The following is a 26,261-nucleotide window of genomic DNA, read 5'->3' on the forward strand; positions in this document are numbered from 1 at the left end:
AAGTACTGTGCGTATGATTTGCATGTATCAATCATCAAAGGGATTTAAAAGGAGAGCACTTACTTACTGTTTACAGGAAGTGGAGATAAATGTACATACGTTTTTGTATGTTTAAAGAAAAAAAAGCTATACCATGACTACTCAGGTTTGGAGCTGCTTGTAAGTATAACAGGATAACTATAATACCTATAAAAGACTTTTATTTTGTTGATCTACCGTTTGGGCATCATCGGCTGGATGACTGCAGCATTCCGGTGGCGTGTGCTTCTGACAGCCTTCCTACAGAGGGTGCTGTACTGTGCTTTTCCATCACAGGAAATGTCAGTTGATGCCCTCAACACAGGCACATTCAACACCTAATAATCAACATCAAAGCGATGCAATTTGTACCAAAAAATATTTTTTGGACCTCTAAGTAGACCTTAAGCTGAATGCCAAAGGTTTTCTCTCAAAAAAGAAAAAAAAACAACAGACAAGAACAGAAGTAGTTTGCTATTAAAGTTTACATAACCCTTTTTATTTGAAGTATGTCAAGCATAATTTCATGACATAAAGATGTAGCCCTTTAGATGTCAGCCCTTAAAAGGGAAACGTACCATTCGATCTGTCATGAACAGGGTACTATTCAGGAGAAAAAAACAGTCGTTGGCTCTTTCCATTCCAGTAACAGTTGTCAGAACAGTGACTAACTGGCCGTATGCAAGATGACCTGCTGCATATGTTGGAAACCTAAAGTATTTGTAATGTGGATGAGCTTGATAGATTTTCTCACCAACATCCTCATCCAGTTGGTTGAATTTATATTTACATCCATGTAACTGTCCAGACACATCTATATTAGTTTCATACATTAAACTATTCAAAAATCTTGACATGACCCAGTCTTCTCTGTTCTTGACTGGGTTATTCATTGCTACAGTGTACAAAATTAATAAATCTGAGGCTGGATTGTTTGTATCCTCATTAAGGACTTATTACATTTGGGCAAACAGCAGTTGTGGACAATATGAGCATAAGCCACTCGTTACATCCTCTTTTTTTTCTTTTCATTTCAATATTACAAATAAACGTCAAAGTTTCCACTATCCTGTCATGATATAAATTCTGGTTGTTGATTTATTACACATACTGTATTTGCATGTTGCTAGACTATAGGATTAAAAAAAGTAATTCCAGAAGATATGGAGATACCCTGCATAGTAGTTGTCATGAAAAGTTCTTTTTACACACTGATTTCCTCATAAAATCACCATAGGAAAGTTAACAGGAAGTGGTAGTTCACTTAATCATTACCGAAACATGAAGGCTGTGGAGATGACAATATACACTGCAATACGGATTTGACACTTTGTAAGAACTTAAATTAATTATACTAGTAGAGATCTAGAGTTTCACTAAATTTATGGTATGTACAAGATTGGCACATTTTTAAGATTGCTATAGAAAATGCACAGTAACAAACATGCAGCATCAGACACTAAATCTATAAAAGTGCTTCTATTTAAAATTCACCTTAAAAACGTATGACTCCATTTTTACCCTTTATTGTATTGTCCATAGGTCTGGGACACATGGCAAGTGTCTTTGTGCTCCCAAACTTTGACATTACTGTTGGAATAAGGGGTGTAGATGACAGGTCCACAAAGGGTCACAAAAGAATACCACGTGTTTAATATGCCAATCTAAATTAAATAAATAAATGTCCCCTTGAACTCAATAACTCTTCTGTTTAAGTGCAACTCCTTGTTAGCCACAACGCCCACCTGGGTGAGCACCACAGTTCGTTTTCTGTGTTTCCCTAGAATCCACTTCATGCTCAATTTTGGGGATGAATGGATGCTTCAGAAGCTGGTCTGCAGATGGCCGTAGTCTCTGGTCACTGGAGTGGAGAGAAAACAACTGAACACTAGAGAAAAAATTTGCAAATGTCTGTAAATAGATTTAAAAAAACAAAACTATTTTTTTTTTGTTACATTCTATTTCACTCGCGCTAACACTGTTACCAAATTTCAAACTTCAAAAATCAACATAGTTTTAAAGGGGAAGTAAGTGATGTCATGAAAGACATTGCATGAATGCAACAAGGATACATAGTCTCACCTTGTGAAGCAGATTTTTACAAAATCCTTGGCATTATCTGAAAATCCCTCCGGTAAGGAGGGCATCAACCCTCTCTGAGCTCCAATGTAGAACAAGGCAGCCATCTTATCCATGTGTGCTAGAGGTGGTTTCCCTGTGGCCATCTCGAACACTGTGCAACCTACACTCCATATATCTGACTTCCTGCCATATCCTGTATCATTGATGACCTAAAATGTGGAGAGGACAAAGGTCAGAATAGTTAAGAAGTGAAAGTCAAGAAACATGTAGAGCTAAACAATCCAGAAAGTCTTTGTCACACAAGACCACCTAAAAGAGCTACATATCTACCTCTGGTGCCATCCAGTAAGGTGTTCCATGGACAGACTTGAGCAGGTCTATACTGTTGCTTGCAGTGTGGGTCAGACAACTAAGACGTCGTGCACAGCCAAAGTCTATGAGCTTGATGACACCAGTGGGCATCAGCATGACATTATTTCCTTTCAAGTCACGATGAATCACCCTGTTCAGGTGGAGGAAGGCCACCCCTTCCAGGATTTGATGGGTGTACAGAGCCAGGACTCGCTCTGGAAGAGGACCAAACCTGAGGACAGCAAAGGGGACGGATTTGTATGGACAGTATTAGCAAAGAACATTTCTGTCTGGCAGTAATGTTTAGTCATAAACAAGGCCTTCCTGAATCTCTTTGTTTTGATAGATACTTCATGTGGGTGAATACTAAGTTTCTTTGCGATCAACCTTACCTGTGAAGGATGCTAGCAATGGATCCTCCTGGGATGTACTCCATGAAGATAGAAACCACATGCTGATAAAGCGACGTCCCCAGGAAGCCTACAATGTTAGAGTGTCTTAAGGTTTTCAGCAGTTCCACTTCCCCTTGCAGACGACCGTACTCCCTCTTTGCAGTGTCTGAGTCAGAGATGTCCAGATTGACCTGCTTCACAGCTACCAGCTGGCCCTGACTGGTCAGGCCACAGTACACCTGGTGAGGCAGCAGCATTACCAAGAATTAGTTGAACATTTTTCCAGTTCAGAAATTATGACAAGTTAAATGAAATGTTTTGATAACACCTGCTAAAACACTTGCAAAGCAATCATTGCTATTTGATAAGTTGGTGTTACAAGGACACAATATTTTTGATAATTTGTGATACTAGCAGACGTACTGTCCCATAGGCGCCTCTGCCAAGCACTTCACCCTTTGTCCATGAAATGGTGTCATCCACAGCCAGCCCAGAGCCAAGGAGAGCTGCACTGTCTGCTGAAATAACCTGCAATAAATCACACAGAAGGAAGGTTAGCAAACTCACTGAGCAATGGTTTCTGGCATGTTAGCAGTTTTTTGGGGGGGATAAGGAGAATGATTCTTGTGTTTGAATATTGTGTCAGTTTGGGTAGATTAGTAGGCTACACATGAACATCATAGTCGTATGTATAAATAGACTAAATCTTTTTTGTAAGGGCTGGATTGGGCTGAACCTCACATTTGTGATTTGGTAAAATAACATCAATGTGTGGTTGTATAAAAGATCATCATGTGTCTTTATATGGGCAGTAACAAGTAATTTATGGCTATTTATTATTGTAATAAAGACTGCTCGTTTTTCTTCTTTAAAAAAAGACAACAGCATTTTTCCATCTACTAACGATATTAACAAGTTTACCTCAGATAACACATTTGTTCCTGATAAAGGGGCTTCTTCTCTCTTGGATTCCTTTTCGCTCAGTTCCTGGTTTTCAGGACACGGGCCTATGGATACATCCCTCTCATCCAGTGAAATCAACTCTTCAGCCAGACACTGCAGGAGGTCATCTGTGAGCGGTCCATCTCCCACCTCATCTAGGAACTTCTGGTAAACTGGTGACATCACAATACGGTGGCTGCTGCTGCTGCTGCTGCTGCTGCTGGAGGATGTCCATGTGTTGATCTTTGGCTGTTGGGAGGCTTGAGGTAACACAGGCTCAGGAATCGGTCTGTACAGGTTTCGTGTTGATGAATTCCCAAGTATTTCTTGCATATTCATGGTCATAATCAACGTTTTTTCATCTGCTTTTAATGTTTCAGACCCAAGTGTAGAAAGAGCCTCATCTATGGTAGACAAGATATCGTTCTCAGCCTTTTCCTGAGCTCTGTTATGACCATCCTTAGAGAGATCTAACTTGGCTTCCAGTTTAAGTGCATTGTCTGTTTTATAATATCCTTTCCTTGATACAGGTGTAAGGTGAGGTTTGGCCCTAGAGGACACAAGTCTTGCTTTGCTTTTAGCTGACAACACCATGCTCTCCCCTGGGCTTCTCCTCATCTTGCACTGAGGTTGTTTCAAAGGTCTGTGTTTACCTTTATGGGGTTGTGGTTTCTTCCTAGTCTGTGCGGACTGCACTTGTCTGTCTTTTGTTTTTTCACAGGAGCTGGAAACCCTAAGGTTATCATAGATAGGGCCAGCAAACATTTCATAGATGGCTGGTCCTTCATCCCTGCTCTGCAACTGCTGAAACATGTCTTTGTAGGTGATGAAGTCTACAGCAGATTTAGACCTCGGTGCCCCTCCTACACTGAGTCTCTTCAGCTGCCGGGCACTCTTCAGCTCCCTCACTGGTGGCTGAGCTCTGCTGTTGTTCGACTTGTCCTCATTTGTTCCCTTGCTAGTAACCTTCTTTCGTGGTGACGGGGCGTCAGTGCTTCGATGAGCACCTTTTACAGATTTAAGCTTTGATTTTGCTTTACTGGCTGTGGCCTCTCCACTAATAATTAGCTCAGGGCTTTTCCTGGTTTTATCCTTGCCTTGTGTGGAAAGAGATGAGTACTTCAGATTGCTTTTGGACTTGGTCCGACTTGGTATGCTGTGTTCTTTAAGACCTAGTGGATTGAAGGAGTTTGACTTGTTACTTTGATTATTTGCTCTTAATCCACAGTTCATCCTGGTTCTTGCGTCCTTGCACCGGGCAGGGTTTAAGGCTTTCAGCTTTTGTTTGTCTGACTTGAGATCCACATCTGACAGTGGAAGGTTTACAGCTGCTGCAAAGAGCTGCGTTTTCCCCACAGCAGACCTGGTATTTAACTTTGCATCCTCAGCACTGTAAAGGATTGCTTCATCACAGGGATCTTTCATTGTGTCCTTCATCTGCTGTACATGCAGTTCATTTCTGTTACTGCCCTCGGAGCATGCTATAGCATCCACTTGGTCATCATTCATGTCAAATATAATAACATGTGCATCATCAGTCTCTGGGTCTGTAGTGCAGCCCTCGTGGTCCTTCTCCTCTTTACAGCACGACGTTGCAGGAATTTCACCCTTCACAGTGTCTCTAACAAGCTTCATACTATTTCCTTGTTTTGCATAATTGCAGTTTGTAAAGGCGCGATTGTCAACAGGCTCTTTTGTATATCTCATACTGGTTGCCTTTCCTTCACAGTGAGAGCGAATAGCTCTTTCGGTGTTCAGTGAAACACCGTCATGATTGGTAGGCTCTCCAGTCATATTGTGTGCTGATCTGTGGATTGGTGGAATCAGACTGATTCTTGACTGATCTGTAAATTTCTGCATTCTCGACTCAACTAAATCAGCTTCTGTAGCCTCCACATCCTTTGAATGATGCAGCCTGTTTCCCACAAACTTCAGATTGCCATCCTCTGAAACTCTCTCATCTATATCCGTCTCATCTTCCTCCAGATCGATGGAACTGTGGCTGCAGCTGCTGCTGCTGCTGGACCCACTCTCCTCACTGCCACCCTTAGTAGTTGTCATAGGGCCAGTGTGAGGGCTGCCCCAGGACGGCCTTTCTCTCCTCAGCCGGGTCCTGGAGCAAAGAGGGCTCTGGCTAATGGGCTTCAGGGGAACATGGTGTTTTAGTGCTGGCAGAGCTGCACTGTCTCTGGGCCTGCAGGTCAGCGGTGCCAACAGCTTTGGTGTCCGGGGATGCAGAGCTGGCAAGTGACCTTGTGTGAACTGCAGAGAGTAAGGACAGTAATTCAGTGGATGTGACCCGCAAGGTAACATGTATTGTTGGAAAGACGAATAGGTAGAGATGATGTGATTTTAAAACTCACCTTTTGTTCATTTACTGTATCTTGAGAACCCAGTCCTGCATGAAATGATACAGATCATCAGCAAACTCTTATAATTTGGCTGATCTTATTTTAAAAACATAAAACCTACTACTGAATATTCATATGAAATCAAGTTATGTATGCACCTTTTGAATATTCATTACATATAAGATTTAATTGAATTATATTATATATCTCCTCTCATCCTCTGCTCTAAAAGTAATACTGCTTTGTCATTTGTCACCATATACATACGGCTCTGGATGTGTGCCCTGGCCTGCATCATAGTGTGTGGACACAGGAGTGGTTCCATGATGCTGGGGGCTGATTGGCTGAGCTGGCTGGGCTCAGTAACAGACAGCAGGCTGAGGGAGGATGGGCATGCAGCAACCACACTTCTTGTCCTCTGCCTGTGGGTAGTATCAGAGTTCAGTAGTATCAGGGTTTAAGGATTTGGTGTCTGTCACACATGCATTGCATTTTCTGTTGTCAGGGTCTTATAGGTCAAGAAATAAAACCACGTTTTTTACTCTCCTTATGTGATGCTGATAAGCAGGCTGTTGAACAGTGTGTACCTGTGTCTAGGGGTTACAGGGACACAGGGGGTCCTGGTACTCAGCAAGCCACACGAAGGAGCAACATCTACGCGGCCCCAGCGCCTGCCGTTGTCACCCAGGCTCGGCAAAGGCAAACCTCTGCTGAGGGGGAAAAAACACAGAGAAGTGGCTGGTTAGTCGCACCATGGAGGCACTGTTAGTTAGGGGTCAGCTGAGAGATTCATTAATTCAAGAAAATTACAAATGCCAGTGACTTTTGTCTCTTTGTGCTGAACTGAACATTATACAGAAAGCCTCATTTGCTTTCTATCTTTCTTTTTTTTCTGGAAGCTGTTGCTATGAAATTAGAGAGCAGCTCAAAGACCTTTATTCTTCTTGGAGAGCTTGGACTTGTTTCAGTGCTGAGAGCTCCACATCACAGACAATGGGCCGATTCACCAAATCCCTCTCTCCCCCCTGTTTCTGTGTTTGGAACCTGTTTGGGTAGAACAGGTTGTCCTCTGGACACAGTGACAGGTGCCTGCGTTCAGGTCTGCGAGTGTAACCGGAGAGGACACTCCTCTAGTGTTGGTGTAAACGTGCTGTTGCCTATAACCCAGGGAGAGTGCACTGTGTATACAAGAGGCTGTGTGTTGGGGGGATGGAGTGTAAACTGCACGTGCATTCAATGTTTGTGGTTGAGGTTACGCATGAACAGATGGTGATGTGTTTACATGTGTCAGCATTGTTAATACTATCATCTAAGTGCCATCAGCCTGTGAATAATTGTTTCCTTACAGCTCATATACATTTTCAAAAAAGTGCACGTCTGTGTGTGTCTGTGAGTGTGTGTGTGTGTGTGAGTGAGAGAGAGAGAGAGAGAGAAAGAGAGAGAGAGAGAGAGAGAGAGATGGTGACATATTATCCAGCCCACCTGCTTCCTCTCCCTGTGTACTGTCCGATGTCTCTCAGTGTTTCCATGGTGTTTTGGAAACAGGGGGAGATTCCCTTATCTGCTGCAGACACACAAACACACACACACAGTTACACCCAACAATCCTAAACCCATTATATTGTGACAGTGTTAAAAAAATAAAAAAACTATTTAAAACTAAGGTACACCATATTTCAGGCCTGACAGTTTTATAAGCTGCAGCTTCATAGATGCTATGGTGTTGTTCTGAGGTTGTCAAGTTCATGTAGCACCTGTATCCGGTTGCACACGTGGTGTTTTTGTGGATTTCATGGCCACATTTCACATTAGAATGACCTTTGACGACCACACATGAGTGAGCAACCCGACATCAGCTACCTCTCACAGAAACTATACCGCACAAAATAGCCATGTCCATACAACAACAAATCCATACTCATAAAGAAAACAACAGAATTACCTGTCTCTGGGCCTGTCGCTCACCTCTGCTGCCATTTTGAGATCATGTTTAGACTGATTTAGAAAACTCTTGTCTCTACGTCCTTGTGTTCACATCTTTATCTGTCTTTGCTGCCTGCGTCCCCTACGAGTCTCTTCCTCCTTGCGGCACTGTCCTTTAGTGGACGTGCTGTCCTCTCTGTATCTCAACCATACTCAGAGGCTGAGGTAAAAGACAAGCAAGCTCAGCTGAGAGGTCGTTTTGTGTGTGAGATAGACCCCTCCCATCCTGTCACGCCCCCCCCTCACTGCCCTCCTTTCAGAAGGTGATCTGATCTGAAGGCCTGTTTGGGATGATGCTGACCATTTGACACTTTAAAACGCTACCAAAAAAGTTGATTTCTTAGTACTTTAAAGTACTGTAGTAATATATATTCCTCTAATAATCCCACAAAGAAAAGAAAATGTTCCATCCAGTTTCATCTAATAAGTTCAGTTCACACCTTAGTTCATGAAAACCACTAAAACAGTAGGAGTGCAGTAGAAGAGCTCTTACCTTGGCTAAGATCTTTATGATGGTCAGATAGAGGAGTGCACCCTGGAGACACTTCCTGTAGAGAACAAAAGTGAGCAGTTTGTTCATTATATGTGTCCCAGTCTGAAAAGACTTCAGTAGTAGTAGTGCAGTATACTGAATCCAAGTTGTTAAAACCAGCACATACTGAAGCCTTAGGTTAGATGTATATTTCTCGTTGGCTGGGAAGTCACATAATTTCAATGGTTTGATTTTAATGAATTATCAGTAACTCTTGGTCTAAAGTTTAGTGTTGTACCACTGCGACATACACTTCAGCTGAGTGTGTCAGTGGGTCTCTGTGACTGAGAAACTGGAGCTTTTCCCTGTAAACCACCTGCTCTTCCCTTCCTGCTACCCATCTGCTCTCTCTGTTTCCTCCCACAATGTGGCAGCATGGCAGTTAAGTGTCAGCCACACACAGCACTCCCCCTCCACACACACACACACACACACACACACACACACACACACACACACACACACACACACACACACTCACACTCTAAACAGCTAATTACTGCTTCCACATATTTGTCTTTCGGGGACCGCTCCCTGTGTGTTTGTTAACTGTGGCTACTTGAGAGCAGCAGTGTGCACTCATACACATGTGCTTCAACACAACACAGACCCTGTTAGTTAGGTCTGTTGATGTAATAACACAGTGTGGGCTGTGAGTGTATCAAACCACTTGGTTTTACACATACACAAAATCTACAGTTCAATATTTCAATTGATATTTTGATAAGCATACATATTAAATATACTGTCACTGCGTTATTTATATCCATGCTAGACTGTCTATTATATCTTTGTTGAAAGTAAATAATAGGGGTTTTGTTGCTGTCATGTTGGTTTATTTCTCATGATTGCACAATGTAACATCTCTCAGTTCAGTTCAGTCTGTTACTGATGCAAACAACCTCTCAAAGCTCAGAGCCAACAGGAGCAGCAGCCTTGATCTCTTGATATGAATGACATCACTTACCCCAGTGCGGCTGTACGGTAGAAAATGATGTTGATGGGTGTGTGTCTGCGTAGGGGAGGTTGCTGCGGACTGATTAGGATAAAGGCTCTCAATGTCCAGCTCTATGTCAGAGTCTTCAAACTCTGAGTCCGAATCCTGCCACAAGTATTGGTCAAACGCTCCATCTGTGTGAGGAGGACAGAATTCATTTTTAAAACTTTTGCGGCTTTTATTGACAGTCATGAACATAGTGAAGAGCCCACAGCAGAATGTTTGGGTCCACGCCCCTGCATGTTGTCCTGTTTACATAAGACAAAGGATTAGAAGCTGTGAAAAAAGTCTGAAAACAACTTCTTTTACCTTTACTTCTGTGTTTTCCGTCTCTATGCATCCACCCTCTCTGAGTCACCTTGTTTCTGTGTCGACTTCTTTGATACAAACTGATCCACACACTCATGAGCGCTCGGAGCAGCCCGGTCACTCACACATACACAAACAAACCCTTCTCACACTTGCCCACATAAGTGCAGGCTTTGAGTGCAAGTTACTCTGAAAAACAGGATTATGAATGAACTTGGTATGTCGTTTGTGTGTATGTGAGAGAGAAACAAAGAATTTGTGTGTTCTTACACATAATCATATAGGAGGATTTAAAGCATGAGAGGGATTTTTATGTGAACATGTGTATGCTAGATACTTATTTTGTTTAATAAATACATTTTAAGTAGCTGATTAATAAATCAGAAATCAAAGGAAGGTTCATATCATAAGGGGATGAGCCAATGTCATTTGACATCACCTTTAATCTGGGAATGAACAGGCAATTGTAGAAAAGACATCATCATGTAAACTTATTTATTAGGGCTGCATGGCATATTGTATGCGATTCTGAATGGAAGAATAAGTTGTAATTCCACAAGGTTTCATTTCACACAAAAGTAAAAATAGCTACCTGTGTAATTCTAATCAGATTATTTCACAAACAATGGAATAATCCTTATTTATCAATGGAAGATCACATGCGCTGTTGGAATTTAGGTCTGACTTTTCCCACAACTTTAAAGCAGCATTAGCAGATTTGTTTTTCTTTCTTTCACATGTAGGAGTAGAAAAAACTTCACATTCAGGAACATTCAGGAAACATCAGCATCTGTTGTTCTCTAGAGTAGCTAAATGCTCCACTGTGCTAACCAGTGCTAACCAGCTAGTAGCTATCTTTTTTTTCCAGCAGAAAGTGAAAGTGTGGGTTTTGAAGCTTTTTCACTGAAAACAAGACTACAAGGGTTGTAAGACTAAACCATAAACAAAACCATAAAATTAAGGCTAAGAGCACACTGGATGTGTTGCATTTGTTTTGCGACATTTTAGTTTTCATTTCTTCACCCTTGTTAACAGCTTAGAGCAACACACTGCCTGCACAACATGTGTAAGAGATGCACAAATCTAATAACTGCATCAGAATTTCATTGACAAATAAAAGAAAACCAACATACCAGCGGCTTGTAAACTTTATGCAGAGAGATAGATAGACCTGGTGGTAGTCAACAGTGTGTACCTGTCTGACGTAGGGCGTCAACCATCTGATGAATGATCTCATCTTTAACTTGGCTCCTGATGTTGGCAGCGTAGTGGAGTGCAGTGCAGCCCCTGTAGTCTCGTATCTGCACATCACTAAATCAAGAAACATAAAGACAGACGTGGAGAAGTTAGTTTTTGAATTCCCTTTGAAAGACAGTTCACATATGTCGGTGAATCAGTCTAAGCAAACTAACTTTATGCCAAAGGCACCTCAAACCTCTTTGGAGCTCTAAGTAAACCTGGAATATTTCAAGTCAGCTTTCAAGCTGTGTCATTGACAACTAGACAAATCAAATACCAGCTGGCACCAGCTGGAGGTGTGTATGCATCCTACATGTCAGTGTATGTATACATTTAGTTTTTCTTACGCTGAGAGTCCAAGCAGCTCCTTTACCACCTCCACAGGACTGTGGTCCCATGGCAAAGGTGTCGCTATGCTCTCAAACAGGTCAATGTCCCTGACAGCCAGCATCAGGGCTGTCACACTGTCGCTGTTTGGAAGGTTCACATCCATCCTGTCTGCCTGGGCCTGAAGGCAAATACACACATGAATAATACATGGCCCGCTACAGCACTGAGTATGGAGTCACATAGTATGGAAATCTCAAACAGTGAAGTCGTCTTCAACCCCCTGTAGCTTGATGCATAGATGATGAGGTTTGTGGTTGACTCAAATTTATATTGTTTCCACGAAAAGAAAAATCATAATAAGCTAGAATCATCAGTGTGGAGAAAGAATTGCTCTGGAAGTAGAAATGATTTCACTACGTTTTCTAAAGCATGTGATAAAAAGTGTCACATTTCCAACTACAAAAGGACACAGTAAAACAGGTCAGCCTTGTTTTTGACCTGTGCTGATTATGATTCAGCAACGTAATTTCATGTATAACTAGTTTATGAAGTTTACTATGGTATTACATTATTACATTTCTATTCACTCAGTCATCATTGTGATCCAGCCACCAGTAAAGCATCCTCTACTGTTCTCTCTGGGAAGCAGGATAGACTATGTTTCTCAAAAAATCAGCTATCATTCATAAATGTAAACACTGACTTATGACTCATCATTCTAGTTGAGTAACAAACATTACTCATAAACAGAATTCCCAACTGTTTGACATAGGACAACTTTGTTGTTTCCCTCTGTTGTCCTTGCTCATCTGGGAAATTCTGTAACACCTGAATGGGAGTGTGTGTGTTTGTGTGCATGTGTGTGTGTCTGTTTTTTTTTTTTTACCAGCAGCTGCTGTAGGGAGTGCAGGTCTCCCTGCCAGGAAGCCTGCAGCAGCTGTGCCTGGGGAGGCAGGTGAGGCCTCGACATCCACCCCAGCACTTTTCCCTGGAGCGCCGGAGGGCTGACATGAAGAGCCGTCCTCTGGCTGCCATCACTCAAGGTCACGTCAGCCCCAGTCTTCAGCAGGCCCTGCACCACCTTTTTAACAAGATCACACAGAAGAAACATGGTAAATGAAACCAAGGGAAAACAGTCATCTGATTATGGTGCTGCTCATATTTTGTAGCAGTGTATGCTGCTAGTCTTTCACAGAAACCATGTGACAGGTGATCACAGTGGGAGTGTATCCCCTGTTACCTGTAAGTCACCAGCTTGTTTTGAACATGGCTCCCCAAGAGAACGCAGAGGTGTTACGTAAAGAGAAAGATTCATCTCACATGGCTCTCACATGCACGTACACACACTATTGTCTTTGTTATTGTAAGCTAGTGGAAGGAAAAGTACAATACTGCCCAACCCCCCAACCCCAACACACACACACACACACATATCTAAACCTCAACATGTTCACCTGTAGGAATTTTCCACTGAACAACAGAGTGAAGTGGGGTCTGCTGCAAAACTTTAACCATGATTGTAAAACAATAGACATCATGGTCTCTTTCACACGAACACAAACATGACTTACCTCAGTCATGCCTTTACGACAGGCAGTGATCAGGGGAGTGCATCCTTGCTTCTCCTCATCCTCAGTGTCAGAGGCCACCAGGCCGTCCACCTCTTGTCCAAGACTCACAGCCAAGTCGTCCTCACTTTCATCCTGCTGCTCTCCTCTCAACATCTCATCAAAATCCTGCCACCTCTTCTCTGTCTTCTCACTTGTCTCCATAGTTCACAGGTTTCCAGTGAGATCTGTGTGAAGTGAAGCTGAAAATAGCGAAGAGTCTGAGCAGGAGGTCAGACCAGACTTGTCCCTTTTTTTTTGTTATTATGGAAACGATAAAGCAGAGGAAGCGGAAGAAAGGCGATTGGAAACCCTGCACTGAAATACGAGACAAGGTGCTTTCAGGTCTGTGTCTGCAGAGCTCTGTATGTTTGTGTGACGATTAGTATGATGTTATCACTGTGATGTAATTCTCTATTGAGAATTAGAGAACTCCCTACAGAGACCCCACAGGAGCTGTAATGAATTACTCTATTACAACGACATCAACATGCAATTTACATGAATGTATGCATGATCATGTGTGTGTCTGCATGTGTGAGAAATGATTCATGGGAAAACAGTCGAGATGGCTAAAGCACCTAAATCAGCATGTTAAAAAGCAATATCATAAAATCAGTGTGAGGAAAGTTCAATTTAGAAGATTTAAATAATATTTCTTGACGTTATTGTGAACTTATCACTTGCTGTCAGGGATATAAATCTTGATAAATTGTTGAAATGATCTGAAGTGAACTTACTGTGGTGAAACCATCTCATTCGTGTATTTTCTCTTCTTCACATTCCTCGGTCAGCTAATCCACCGTGTGTCTCCTCTATAACCTCCTTTGACCAGCAAACCTTTGATCCTTCTCAACAGACTCTTCACTCTGTTGTCTCCTCTCCTTTCTCCGTTTTTGCTGCACACCTCCTGCTGCCTACTACGTTTACACTTGGTTGCCTTGGAGACAGTCAGGCAGACAGGCAGGCAGCGGTTTTAAAATGCCAGCAGACCATGTGTTGCCTGACACTTTTTTAGAGAAAGTGAGAATATCAATGTTTTACCCTGTTTTCTTTTATTATTCTGACTAAAACTTATCGAGTGCTTCCATTTATATTGTCCTCGACCTGTCCTCCCTCTGTTCAATCATAAAATATTCTCCTCTTAACTTTCTTCATGTCTTTGAAAAATTCTCCCTTGTTCTCGTTAGTGTTTCCTCCATTACATTGTTTTTCTATTTTGGCTCATGTGGACCATCCACTGAGGATATTGTGCTCTCATTGTTAACCACCCTGCACATATACTCTTGCGGGCAGACATTTGACAGTCTGTTTTCCCATCCAACCGTGTGAGCTTTCACACTTCACTCTGATGCACCATGAAGCCACACAAAGGCAGTCAAGTGCAGGAAACAACAAGGTTTAGAAAAAACTACACTCCCTACCCACGTAGATGAGTCATCTGTTTGCCTTTCAATACAAATGATTCTGCCTTTTCATACAAGGTTCAAAGTGAACTGCAACCAATGAGAGCAAAGGAAACAACAAACAACTAGTTTGAAAAATACTCCAATGCATTGTAACAGGGAGCCACATACATTCTGAAGCTTTTATTACACACAATTGCTAAGAATATTTCAGCTGTGTTTGTGTGTGTGTTACACAGTTTTCTGTTTCCTGGACATGCCAAAATGATGCCTATGATGTTCCACAGCAATAAAGGTAAAAATAAATCATTGTTTTTCTAAACACAGGTGCAGCACAGAGTGTTGTACAGTTACAGCTGTATAAGAATACATGCATATTGCAGATCTAAATATACTCTTCTGGTTTGCTGCAGTGAACTTGTGACTAGCAATATTTTTACTTACACTGGATGCTGGAGGCTTTTACAATGCATTGTTGCTAAAGCTAAAATCACTTTGAACAGCAAAATAATCATTCAGTGCTCTGCATAAGAAACCTACAAATGTGTTCAAATTACAAAATATGACAACTTGTCTCTCCTTCAGCACATAAAAAAGAGAAAGACAAAGGAAAGACAGAAGCTGACAAATTGGACAGTGTTACTGGGTCGACTGAGCAGTGAAGCGTGACTCGTGAACCGTCCCTCAGGAGTGAAGTTTGCGCTGTAAAGGTGTTGTTCACCACTAGATGGCGATGTCACACAGCTGTGATTCCTCCCATCCTGAAGCAGGACACTGCTCCACCAACGCTGTACCTTCACTGCACCTGTTTCCAATGCGCACCGCGGGTCTCCCCCCTCTGCTGCTACACTGAGCGCTCCAATCCCATAGTTGTGAAAATGTGAAATGATGTTTCTGCGCAATGCACATGTTTCATCTCCCATAGATAACGCCAAAAAGAAGGGGAAAAAAAGAAAAATTATGAACAGCATTGGCAACGTGCGATTTGAAGTTTGCTGCTTCGGCCGTTGGTATGTGGTCGATTAACCAATGGAAAAGTAGCATCGAGTCCAGTTCCTCCCCTCTTCACTGTATCCGCTATGTTTGGGTTTATCCCGTGTCCCCTCACCCACACCCGCGTCCTCCCCCAGAGAAGCACTGAGCCCTGTCACAGTCTGCTGCCTCCCGTTGCGCACAGCACCACAACGCTTTCCAACACTGCACATTTTCTCCTCGCGCGCCTTCAAATTATATCGGCTGCTCGGGAAAGACTGCGCCAACTTTATCACTCATTATGTGTGGACGACAGAGGGTCGGTGGCACGAGGACTCGGGGGAGTTGAGCTGTACAGCAAGAACAAGGACGAGTCTCTGCCCCCCTCCAAGCAGTTTTGCGCAAGGTGATAACGGCAGAGGGTGATTGGCCAGGCGATTTCTTCTCCAGCTCTCGCTCGCGGTGTGACCTCTTACTATTTGAGCTCCTCTAAGTTTCACTTCACATCTCTCCCAAAACTTCAGTCAGCGGATCATTCTCGAGAGCGACAGGATGGGATCGCGGACCGGGGCAGCCCTGCGCGAACAGACGCTCGTGTGGTTCATTGTAGGTGAGTCCCCCCCACACTCTAGCCACATGCACATGTGTAAGTATATAGGCGACCGCTGTCACAGTTGTTTGTTGAAACTAAATCATTACGCGAAAAGAGGTCCCATGAAATATAAGGCTGGTGTGCTCATGGGGGCTCGTTAAGGTGAGTTGCATTTCTGTGCTCCACATCGTGAGCCAAAAGAAAAGGAAACCCCCGATATGAGCTCATCACAGGTTTGTGATGAACTTCTGCAGGAGTGGTGGAGAATGTAAAGTTTGCTGCTTCAGACAAAGAAGTGCACGATGATGCCAGAGAGTGTGCTTCTCACTCCCATCATGATATTAGTGACCTAACATCAGTTGTTACTAGATTTCTTTATAGGAGTAGGAGTAGTGCTTGTGGTTGTCACCTTGTGTAGAAAATGTGTACATCTTTGGTTAATCTAGCAGTGTATTAGGGAAGTGATGGATTTTCTGAGTGCAGGTGGTTAGTCAGTTGTTTGATGGGAAATGTGTGAGATAGACAACAGCTTGTTTCCACCAGAATCTATAAATCCCTAAGGAGGCTCTGGGACCTCCTTCATATGCAACAATGACAGGGTTAACAGCTGTGTATTATAGTGTGGACAGACAGTTTGGATTATGAAAGTGAATATGTGATGATGAAAATCTCTTGTTTGTATCAGTTTTTCTTTTCCAGATTTTTGCTCGCCTTTTACTTCTCTTTTGGAAAACATTGGGATCTAAATTAATTTATCATCCCACCAATCCGTGAAATAACACTGCACCAGCTCACTGCATCACTAATCCCACAAGTCAACTATTTTATTATAATGACTATTGGTTTTACATGGATAGGAAACCTGTTTAAAGCGATCAATTCAACCTGTGTAATTAACACACTGACCTATAAAAACAAGCATTTTGCAGCAACTGAAAATACACTTTGTTGGAATTATCTGCTTAAAAGCACAAAATTGACACTCACCTTCAATTTTTGCCTTTCATTTCACTCACTGTGAGGGGGATGAAAACATGATACACATTTGTTATGAAGATAATAGAACGGCCCGTTCTATTATCACTGTAAACATAACAACATTCAGCTCCAGCCACATCCTGAGGTGTGCAGTTTTAGTCCATCATTGGGTGTATGCTCTTTGAAATGCTTAGATACTGGAGTGCATTTTTATTATCACAGATTATCAGGAAGTCAAAGTCATATGCTTTCTATTAAGACAATTAATTCAATTATTGAATTCATATTGTCTAATTGTTAACTCAGCGGCTTAATCGGGCATTCTCAAGGACTGAGAATATCGTTGACTGCTCAGCCTGTGTACGAAAGGTTACAGTACTTCCTCCTCCTCTGTTGCAAGCAGGTGACTGTCGAGCTGTTAACCTGCTGCCACAGCTGGAATATGACATTAAGCCTGCACATGTTCATTCTTATGCATGCACCATAGGTGTTTTTATTAGGAACCACATGCACCAACGAACCCCAGCATTTATTTTACAGTATCTGGTCTGTAGAGCCAGCACATCTCTCCATCAAGCTTTGCAGGAGTGCTTAGTCCGCGTGGCTCATTGATGATTGGCTCACTGATCTGTGTGACCCAATCTAATTCTTTTCATTTCCGGCTCCTTTTAAAATCCATCAATGTTCAAATAACAATCATATTTAGAACAGGAAAGTACAAAAACAAGTGTTAACACTGTCACAACACTGTCTTCTTCTGTATCAGCCTCCCCACACACACGTTGGAGCCATTCTGTCTCCATTTCAGTCACTTACCTCTTGTGTCTCATTCTCTGCTATGTGCACACAGGCACAACAGCCCTTTTGGGAATATGAGGACATCCAGTTTACTCGTATTCATTTCTCAGCCTCTGACCACTGCGTGTTTTACCTTTAGCTGAACTGTAACGTGAACCCCACAGCAAACCCCAAACTAAACTTGTCACATCATGTAGACTTGCAGAAATGGACTCAGTGTCCTTGCTTTGGGCTGTTTTTAAAATTGTACTGGTTAGGAACTTTTGTGTTTATTAAAAAATAAATATATAAATACATAGACATTTGCACAGAAGAAGTAATGAAAATATACCTGCAATATGCACACATGCACAAAGGTGTTCAGGCAAGCTTCCTCTCGTCTTTGGCCTTTGGCTCCATGTAGGTGTTCTATATTTACAGAAAGAGAAAGTTATGACTCATCACAGCAGCACCAGGTTGCCTCATTACTGTTCCACCACATTCCCATCTAAAGCTCCACTTTATAAAGTTCTAGTCTGAAAAAATCACTTTTCAAAAGAATTTTAGTTCCCAAGATCCCTGAATAATTATCCCCATTCAGGCAGTCTATTTATCCAACTGGGAAACCCTTAGTCTGCCTTTCTTACAGGCACTGTAATTTAAATTTTTTGCCCAGTGGGTACAGAATGGACGGAGGGAAAAGGATTCCCCTAACTCTTTAGATATGAAGGGATTGGCAGTGAGACACATTAATCCTCTTTCCCTGACCTGATCGTCTTTCATCCGAGGGCAAAGCATCCAGTTTGATTTCATATGCAATATTTCATGCGCGTTAGCAACTCTAGAGAGCAGAGATCATGACAAAAGGGTAACATCTGGGGGACATCAGGCCACAACAGCATCCCGTAAGCAATCAGAAATGTGGCAGTGAACGTCAACTGGCACAATGTCTGCAGCTAGGTCACGATATGGTGAAAGTGTGTGGGCTCTTTGTTGTAATCAGTCTGTGTTTGGGGGCAAGGTTTTAATCAGTTCCTCTTCCTGAATGAAAGTTATTAAAAAGCTGAAGTTTATTAACTATGGTGGTGTGGCTTCATTCAGAATCAATGTGGTCATGTTTCAGCTAATTTAAAGGATATTTTCAGATACTTTCATGTCTGACTTGAGAAAATACTCACATGGTTTATGTATAAGAGTTACCTGTAATATTCCTTCTGTTCATACCCCAAAATCTTCCCCAGTTGAGACTTATACAAGGATGGAGAAGTGCTACGTTTCCTAATTGAGTGGTGTCTGTGAGTCTCCAGATGTTCGTAAAAAAAAGTGCTGTACGACCGCAGCTGGACTTGCCTGGGGAGGATTCAGGCACTTCACCATTTGAGGGTGTGGGGGTCATAAAGCGTTGTCGAGGTCACATGGGAATCGTTTGGGGTGATGGATTGCATGGATTTTACGTCTGGGAGTCTGCATGGGAAGTTGCTGATAAGTGGTGTCACAGACCTCCTCCTCTATTCAGACATCGTCACTCCAGTTTGGCAAAGACATCTATGCCAAACGGAGCTAAACAGCACTGATGACCGATGGCAAGGATGCATTGTTTTAACATAAACCCCAAATCTGTCCTTTAACTTAACAGTGTTTTAATCTCCATTGTTTTTCTCAACAGGAGCTAAAATACAGACATATTTCATACACAGCTGAGGGTTTGTTGCGTAAGTGCAGATCTGAGTGTTGTGAGATGTTGTGGTTGGTTAGGTGACATCCTGCGGCATGATTTTTAATAAGGCAACAATATAAATGAGAGTGGGAGGGAGGCCGAGATTTTTTTTTTTGACCCCCGACTGCTACAGATGCATTCTGGGAGTCTGTGATGTTGCCACCATAGACAGTAATGATAATATCTGACAAGTTTTAGCTCCAGTCCCCAGTTAAGCTCTTGTCTCTCTAGAGAATTTGGATGCATGGACTTTCTAAAAGTACTGATCTCCTGTTGGATCTGTTCTGCTTGGATAGAGCCGCACATATTTCTGGTGTGAAGGACTCAAGGGGACGTTTTTTAGAATCTCTATAAATCTTTGGACAGAGAGAGGGGAGGGGGGCAATGAGAGCTAGAATCACACTAACAAGACAGAAAAAGATAAACGAGGTAGGTGGGACTGGATAGTGAAAGTTTTAATAGTGCAGATATATATCTGTCTCTGTCTTGTGTGTTGTGTGTGTGTGCAGTCTTTGTGACAGACCCGCCCACTGGACCTGGGCTAATTAGATAAATGGTGAACGAGGGATGAAAGAATGAGAAGAGAGCTAATGAAAGTAGCCATACCCTATTTGGATGGAGCTGTTTTTAATGTGTAATATTAGATAACGTCCCTCTTACACTTCCTCTCCCCAGTGATTCTCTCCCTCATTTCCCTCAGAGAGTTCCCTCATGGGGGACGTGAGCACGGATACGAAGCGAGCGGTTAAATAACAACTGTTTCATGCTTAAGTCACATGTACGTCAACGAAAGACAGGAAATTCAAATAATGACCCATGGTCCTGCTTATACACTGCAGTCAGGGTCTTTGGTATTCAGCTTCCTGCCTGTAGCATAGTTAGATGCTGCAAAATCAGTTTACTGCACCCCAGTTAATATATGTTACCCTATAGAAGATTTATTTCTGACCTTGTTTTTCAAGATCCCTTGTTGATACTCCTTTGAGAGGATTAGCGAGTCCAAAGGCCTGGCTATAATTGGTCAACAATGGAAACTGTTTTGTGTCTGTCGACAGTGTTAAGGAGAGAGGAATTAAGGGTGCTGAGAGTGTCTGGCATCATCTGTGTCGTAGATCAGTGGCCAGGTCAATACAGCTCAAATGCAGCCCAGTGCAACATATGCAAATACAAACAGAGACGTGAGTGTGTGTGTGTGTGTTCACAATCCATTCAGCTGAATTTCTGCAACCCACTCACACAATGTTGATCCTGATTTTGCATAAGCCTGGAAAATTTCCAGTGATGACAGATTCTGAATATTCAACGATTCGCCGATGACTCCTTAGCCACCCAAACATGGCAACGGGTAAAAACAGTCGAGCAACTGAAACACGTGGTAAAATATAGTAGAATTTTTTTTCTGGAGCTCATCAGGGAGCCACCAGGCGCTGCGCCTGTTGTTAGTGGCTGTGAGGTTTATCAGCATTTTTGTAACAGCAATATGGCACACTGCTGAGTGCAGTGAGAAATAAACAAGTATGGGCTAAAACCATAACACATATTGGCAAAACACTTAACACCATTCGCAGAACACAAAGATATCCTTGTATTCTGCAGCACAAAAGACCTAATGTTTTTGTTAATAATTATACAGAAATATTACATTTACAGCTGTTATATGCTTATGTGCATGTCTGGATTAATGTGCATCACAAGCTCATTTTAGTGAATAGCGGTGTCATCAGTAGAATGTACAGCAATTATATCTGCTCATATGGCATTATATGTGAGTGTAATCACATTTATCCATTTTAAGAGCACAATCCAAAACTGCTCCAAATCCAAGATCTTCCACTGAGAAACAGAGTACATCTTACAGCCATTAATCTGGGCCGCTGCTCTCATACATTACATTTAACCTTACATAACAGCAACATAGTGAGCCTGTCGCAGTAGCTCATTTAACCAATGCATCAGACTGGAATTTCCTTTTGAAGACTTTTTTTTTCCTGGCATTTCTGTTGCATGGAAATTACATGATGACATGTCACAGTGGTTTTGTGCCCAAAACACTAAGAGCTAAGAGCTTGTGGCACACAAGTCAGATAAAAACCAACCAAAGGGCCTCAGAGGGATTTCTCCAAAACATTTATCTAACCAGACTGGTCAAATAGTAACACTCTGGTATTTATAGCAAAGACCTGAGGGAGAATTGACTGAGGCACAGAGACATACAACTTGTAGTCAGGAGCTGTCTCTGACTGGCTCAGTCCAGTCCTGACCACTGTGCTGCTCAGCTGGAGCAGTGTGTGGCTTCTATGGCGCAGGGCAGCAGGAGTCAGACAAAGTTCTTGATGCAGGCTGCATATTGACTGTCGGGTCAGCAGTTTGAATCCCACAACCTGCTGGGAGCTCAAAGTGGGTGAAGTTATTCACAGATAGATCTTATTCTCACTGCAGCAACTTGAGTCATATAAACTTTGATGTGACTATTTCTGCTGAATGTCACATTGGCATTTGATCATAAAATGTGGATCTGCCCAAATACGTTTGATAAACAAACTTATTTATTTAAAGCTATACATATTATAACCTTTATTTAACCAGGTTTGTCCCATTGAGATCTCAAGAGAAACCTGGCCAAGGCAGCACATTAAGTTTCAGCACAGTCACATTAATCATAGACAAAAAAAAAAAACCAAGAATACAAATAACAATTGCATTTACAAGATTATTTACAAGAATTTACAAAATTAGTCAAATAATAAAACATTTGCACTCAATTAAAACATTGGACTCCTGAAGCCTGGGTGTAATGGAATTTACTACTGTAGGTTCCCTGTGGAAGGAGTGACATTTTCTGAAAAGCTAGATATAATTAGACACAATTAGGGGACATTGTTAAATAATATTAAACAAGACAAGTAAGAGCTCAACAAACTAATGGTATTGCCATCAGCCTAAGCTCTTATTTGTGTTTAGTGCTAGAAAAATAATATGCAAGACGGTGAACATTGTAAACATTGTGTCCTCTCAATATCAACATGTTACCATTAACTGTGCTGATTTTAGTGTTTGGTTCAAAGCACTGCTGTGTCTACAGCCTCACTAGCATGACAGTTGACTCATAATCTTATTTATCTTGATTTATAGCCGCCATGAATTAGATAAAATTGAGTATATGCAGTGTGTTTGCTACATTTACCAAGACTGAGAAGAAAATGATTTAGAAAGTAATTGAATGTCTAAGAAATCTTTGTGGAAACTAAAAAAGCCACTTTTGTGGGTGGAGTGGATTTTAAATACAGTACAGTGGTACATTGTATTGATCTACGTAATTGAAAAAGGTAGGCTGACATTCTTAAGCTGTGTCTGGTACTATATCCCAGCTCAGCAGTTGTCAGATGTGATTGCATGTGAAAAGTCTGCTCAGTCAATCTTCCCCCAGATTAATATGTGTTAAATAATAAATATGGCATTTTAGACTTCATTCTGGTCTCCACACACAGATCATGTGAGGTCAGGGATTTGAGCTGGTGACCTTTAAATCTTCTGATCCGTTTTGCTTCAAATTCCCAAGACTGGGCACCATTATCCCACACAAGGCTACAGTGAATTCAACAATTCTGATTTCACAGCCTATTTATCTGAGGAAATCCTCTCTTATAAGTCACATTTATGAACAAGGCGAGCGGGAAATTTGTAAGATCCTTTCTATAGGTTCCAGAGGAAAAAAAAGGTCTGTTACAGCTTGAATTACACGCTGGAGCTCCAGCAACTTGCCCTCCATCAGCGTCCTTTTCATTATCCTTCTCTCCAGTGCTTGTGATGCATAACTTACCAATTTACTGGAGGGGACTTGGTATCAAATTGAGCAAAGCAGTGCAGAAAATCCCAAAATGGACTAAATGAGATCTGCTGCTTTTTATACATTTACAAGTGATTTTTTTTTTTTACAATTTTTGCCTGTCATGGATTTATACACAAAAATGTGTGAAGAGGCAGAGAAATCATTAACACACCAGTCATATGGTGTTGAGCTGACTACTGGTTAGACACTGTAGGGTGTCTTTGTGGCCAATTTGGCTCGGCGGAGCTGTGTCTCATATCAGCACATCAATCATCAGGTGCATTAATATGTGGAGTCCTGTAGTGTTTAAACTAATTTGGCTTTGAGCAGCAGTTTCAATACTACACCACATTCCTTCTTGATAACATGAGAGGACTTCTCTGTCATCTCCTTTTCTCTGCCTCCCTCTCCCCCAACATTAACCTGCTTTGGAGCTTGCCATGACTGGTGTGTTGCCTATGGATTTGTGCTTGTGTTTGTTCATGCCTGTGTGTGTGTGTGTGTGTGTGTGTGTGTGTGTGTGTGTGTGTGTGTGTGTGTGTGTGCGTGTGGATGCAGTGGCAAAGCTTTAACCCATTTTTTATTTTTTTTTGCTGTCACGCCTCAGCAGCTAATGAGCTGCATTCAGGCACTGCTAGTTAGTGAGGCATGTGCAAAGATGCATATGTATAGTAGGCTATATCGCATGTGAATGTGTGTGAAAAAAAAGAGACTGGTGTGTTTTTGTTCACAAGCACCACCCATAGTAGAATGTCCATTGGCAAGCAGCCAGGAACCAATGAACCAACATGCATTTCAGCACCTTACTAGTGGAAACCACACTGTGTGCCATGCATACACACACACACTATACTTGCCCCTCACACTGCAACAATGAAAGACACTCTCTCGCACATTCATACAGAATACACAAAAGAATTACGGTCGCACACATGCCGTGGTATACGAACACTTTCATGTGACGCAAACAAGTGAGTCACCAATGCTCCCGCATGTCATCACAGTGTCCTTGAGCAAGGTACACAACGTTCACGTGATGTCAAGTCAAGTGTTAGCAGGAGCAGCTGTGAGTGAAGATAGTAATCTGAGTTTCACATGTTATATTCAGTTGCCTATAGAGAAAGTATGGGGTAAATAAACACTTATCTGTGGTCTATGTTATTGTCCTCAGCTAGCTATTATGAAATCTTTTTTTTTTTTTTTGGCTTTTTTGGCTTTTTTATTTGATAGCACAGAGAGATAGACAGGAAAGGGGGAGGCAGAGAGAGGGGGAATGACATGCAGGAAAGATCTGCCCGACGCGGGATTCGAGCCGGGGACGCCTGCGTTGAGGACTGTAGCCTCTACATGGGGCGGCCGCTCTAATCACTGCGCCACGCACCGCCCCGCTATTATGAAATCTTGAGACTGTATCTGCCTTTCCTCCTGCTGCAGACAGCTGTATGCTGACAGACTGTACTGTCATATGCAAAGTGAGGGACACATTTAATCAAGTGCAGTATTGTGGCATATAGGTTCATGTATTATTAAACACACACGATCCGAGTTTGAGTCAAGCTCCTAATCCTGGCAGTGGTGCTGGACCGCCTCTTCCATTAATAATCCATAAACACACCGAACCACCAGGAAATACGTGCGAGTTGTTCTAATAAAAGTTTAAACTCAGCTGAACTGACATCTTAACCTTCAAATACATTCAGCACCAACAGTCAAACACACCCACAAACAGTTACATGGTGTGACCATATGGGAATAAATATATTCATGAGTGCACAATTGGATGGCTAAGTGCAGATAAATGTTATATCAAGCTACCTACAGCATGCTTATGCAAAGGCACACTGCATATTATGCACAAGACTTGACAAAGATTTCTGTTTGTGTTGCCGATGTATTCCTACAGCTCTGCTCTGCTTCTCCGACACCTCAACCTTACATTTACATCTGGCGCTAACACATAATGAAGAGCATTTGATCACAGATCTGGGCATCAATGCGTGTTCTCACATTCAGATTGCAGTTTGTTTACACCTAACATGATTTTTTCCGTACCCTAACACATCCAGATACACATCCCCCCCCTTCCCCTCCCCTCCCCTAGTTCATGTTTTTAAGAGCAGATAAAAGCATCAGGGGAGGAATTAGTATTTATCTTTGTATCCACTGATAAGTTCCACAGTGTTATCATAAAAAAACTGAAAATGCTCCCTGATACCATATGTAACATCTAGAATTTAAGTGTTGGTGGTTGTCCAAATTAATGGCTCTATTACTCTCCTTTCTTTGGGTTGGTCAACTCATTTACTTGGATTTGGACTCGAGACATCAAGACATGTTGAAATTCTTGATGCTGTTGCCAAGTTTTCATTTGTTTGACTCCATGTTTTGTTGCTCTTACAGTCTGCTGCAGAGAGGATGATGATGGCTGCCTCGTGCTGTCTTCTTCTTTTCTTTTCTCCTGTTTGAATCAAAGTTGTGCATCAAGTAAGAAGTCAGACTCAGTTAAAGATCTTCAGAGTTGAATTTAAAACTTTCAAAATGATTTCTATTTGACTCATGACTTTATTTAGATTTGAGCTGGATGGAGTTTGAAAGGCCTAAAGGCGTGTTCAGGGAGAATGAGGAGGAAATAGTCACCAAGTCTGACCGGATGCAAATTCACCTGCAGGAAAATGACCAGAAACTGATGACCCCCCCCCCCCCACACACACACACACACACACACACACACACAGTCAGTGTGTAGCTTACAGCCAACAGTGTGTAATGCCCAGCAGTCAAAGTTATGCAAATAATTGGTAGGTGGGAATCCTAGTCTATCTGAGCATCTTCCGATAATAACATTACTATGTTGATG

The 26,261-nt window shown here is 42.0% G+C and overlaps 2 protein-coding genes across 3 annotated transcripts in view; one reads left to right on the forward strand and one right to left on the reverse strand.

The window, feature by feature from the left end:
• Nucleotides 1-11: 11 nt before the first annotated feature.
• Nucleotides 12-13,312, reverse strand: map3k19 (mitogen-activated protein kinase kinase kinase 19). The gene is made up of 16 exons (XM_085765264.1): nucleotides 13,098-13,312; nucleotides 12,413-12,607; nucleotides 11,544-11,704; nucleotides 11,153-11,268; nucleotides 9,619-9,782; nucleotides 8,613-8,667; nucleotides 7,619-7,700; nucleotides 6,724-6,846; nucleotides 6,404-6,558; nucleotides 6,149-6,183; nucleotides 3,765-6,047; nucleotides 3,267-3,371; nucleotides 2,844-3,082; nucleotides 2,431-2,683; nucleotides 2,101-2,309; nucleotides 12-1,879 (listed from the first exon to the last, which is right to left on the reverse strand). The coding sequence occupies exons 1-16, from the start codon at nucleotides 13,296-13,298 to the stop codon at nucleotides 1,747-1,749; spliced, it is 4,509 nt and encodes a 1,502-aa protein (XP_085621390.1). The 5' UTR covers nucleotides 13,299-13,312; the 3' UTR covers nucleotides 12-1,746.
• Nucleotides 13,313-15,621: 2,309 nt separating this feature from the next.
• Nucleotides 15,622-26,261, forward strand: part of ramp1 (receptor activity modifying protein 1) — a 63,553-nt gene continuing 52,913 nt past the window's right edge. Inside the window, exon 1 of one of the 2 annotated variants that reach the window (XM_085765263.1) lies at nucleotides 15,622-16,121. In XM_085765263.1, coding sequence (XP_085621389.1) covers nucleotides 16,064-16,121 — 58 coding nt within the window. In that variant the 5' untranslated portion in view covers nucleotides 15,622-16,063. The remainder of the gene's footprint in view (nucleotides 16,122-26,261) is intronic. The other variant, XM_085765261.1, reaches the window with a different exon arrangement.

Source organism: Trachurus japonicus, chromosome 21 (assembly GCF_045865225.1).
Source record: "Trachurus japonicus isolate A0001 chromosome 21, Traja_1.0".
NCBI lineage: Eukaryota > Metazoa > Chordata > Actinopteri > Carangiformes > Carangidae > Trachurus > Trachurus japonicus.

Coding starts and splice junctions, on each gene's coding strand:
- map3k19 (XM_085765264.1), bottom strand. CDS start 13,298: ATGGAGACAAGTGAGAAGACAGAGAAGAGGTGGCAGGATTTTGATGAG. Junction 12,608..13,097: donor GTCGTAAAGGCATGACTGAG/GTAAGTCATGTT, acceptor CTTGTTAAAAAG/GTGGTGCAGGGCCTGCTGAA. Junction 6,184..6,403: donor CAGGGCACACATCCAGAGCC/GTATGTATATGG, acceptor CATTTCATGCAG/GACTGGGTTCTCAAGATACA.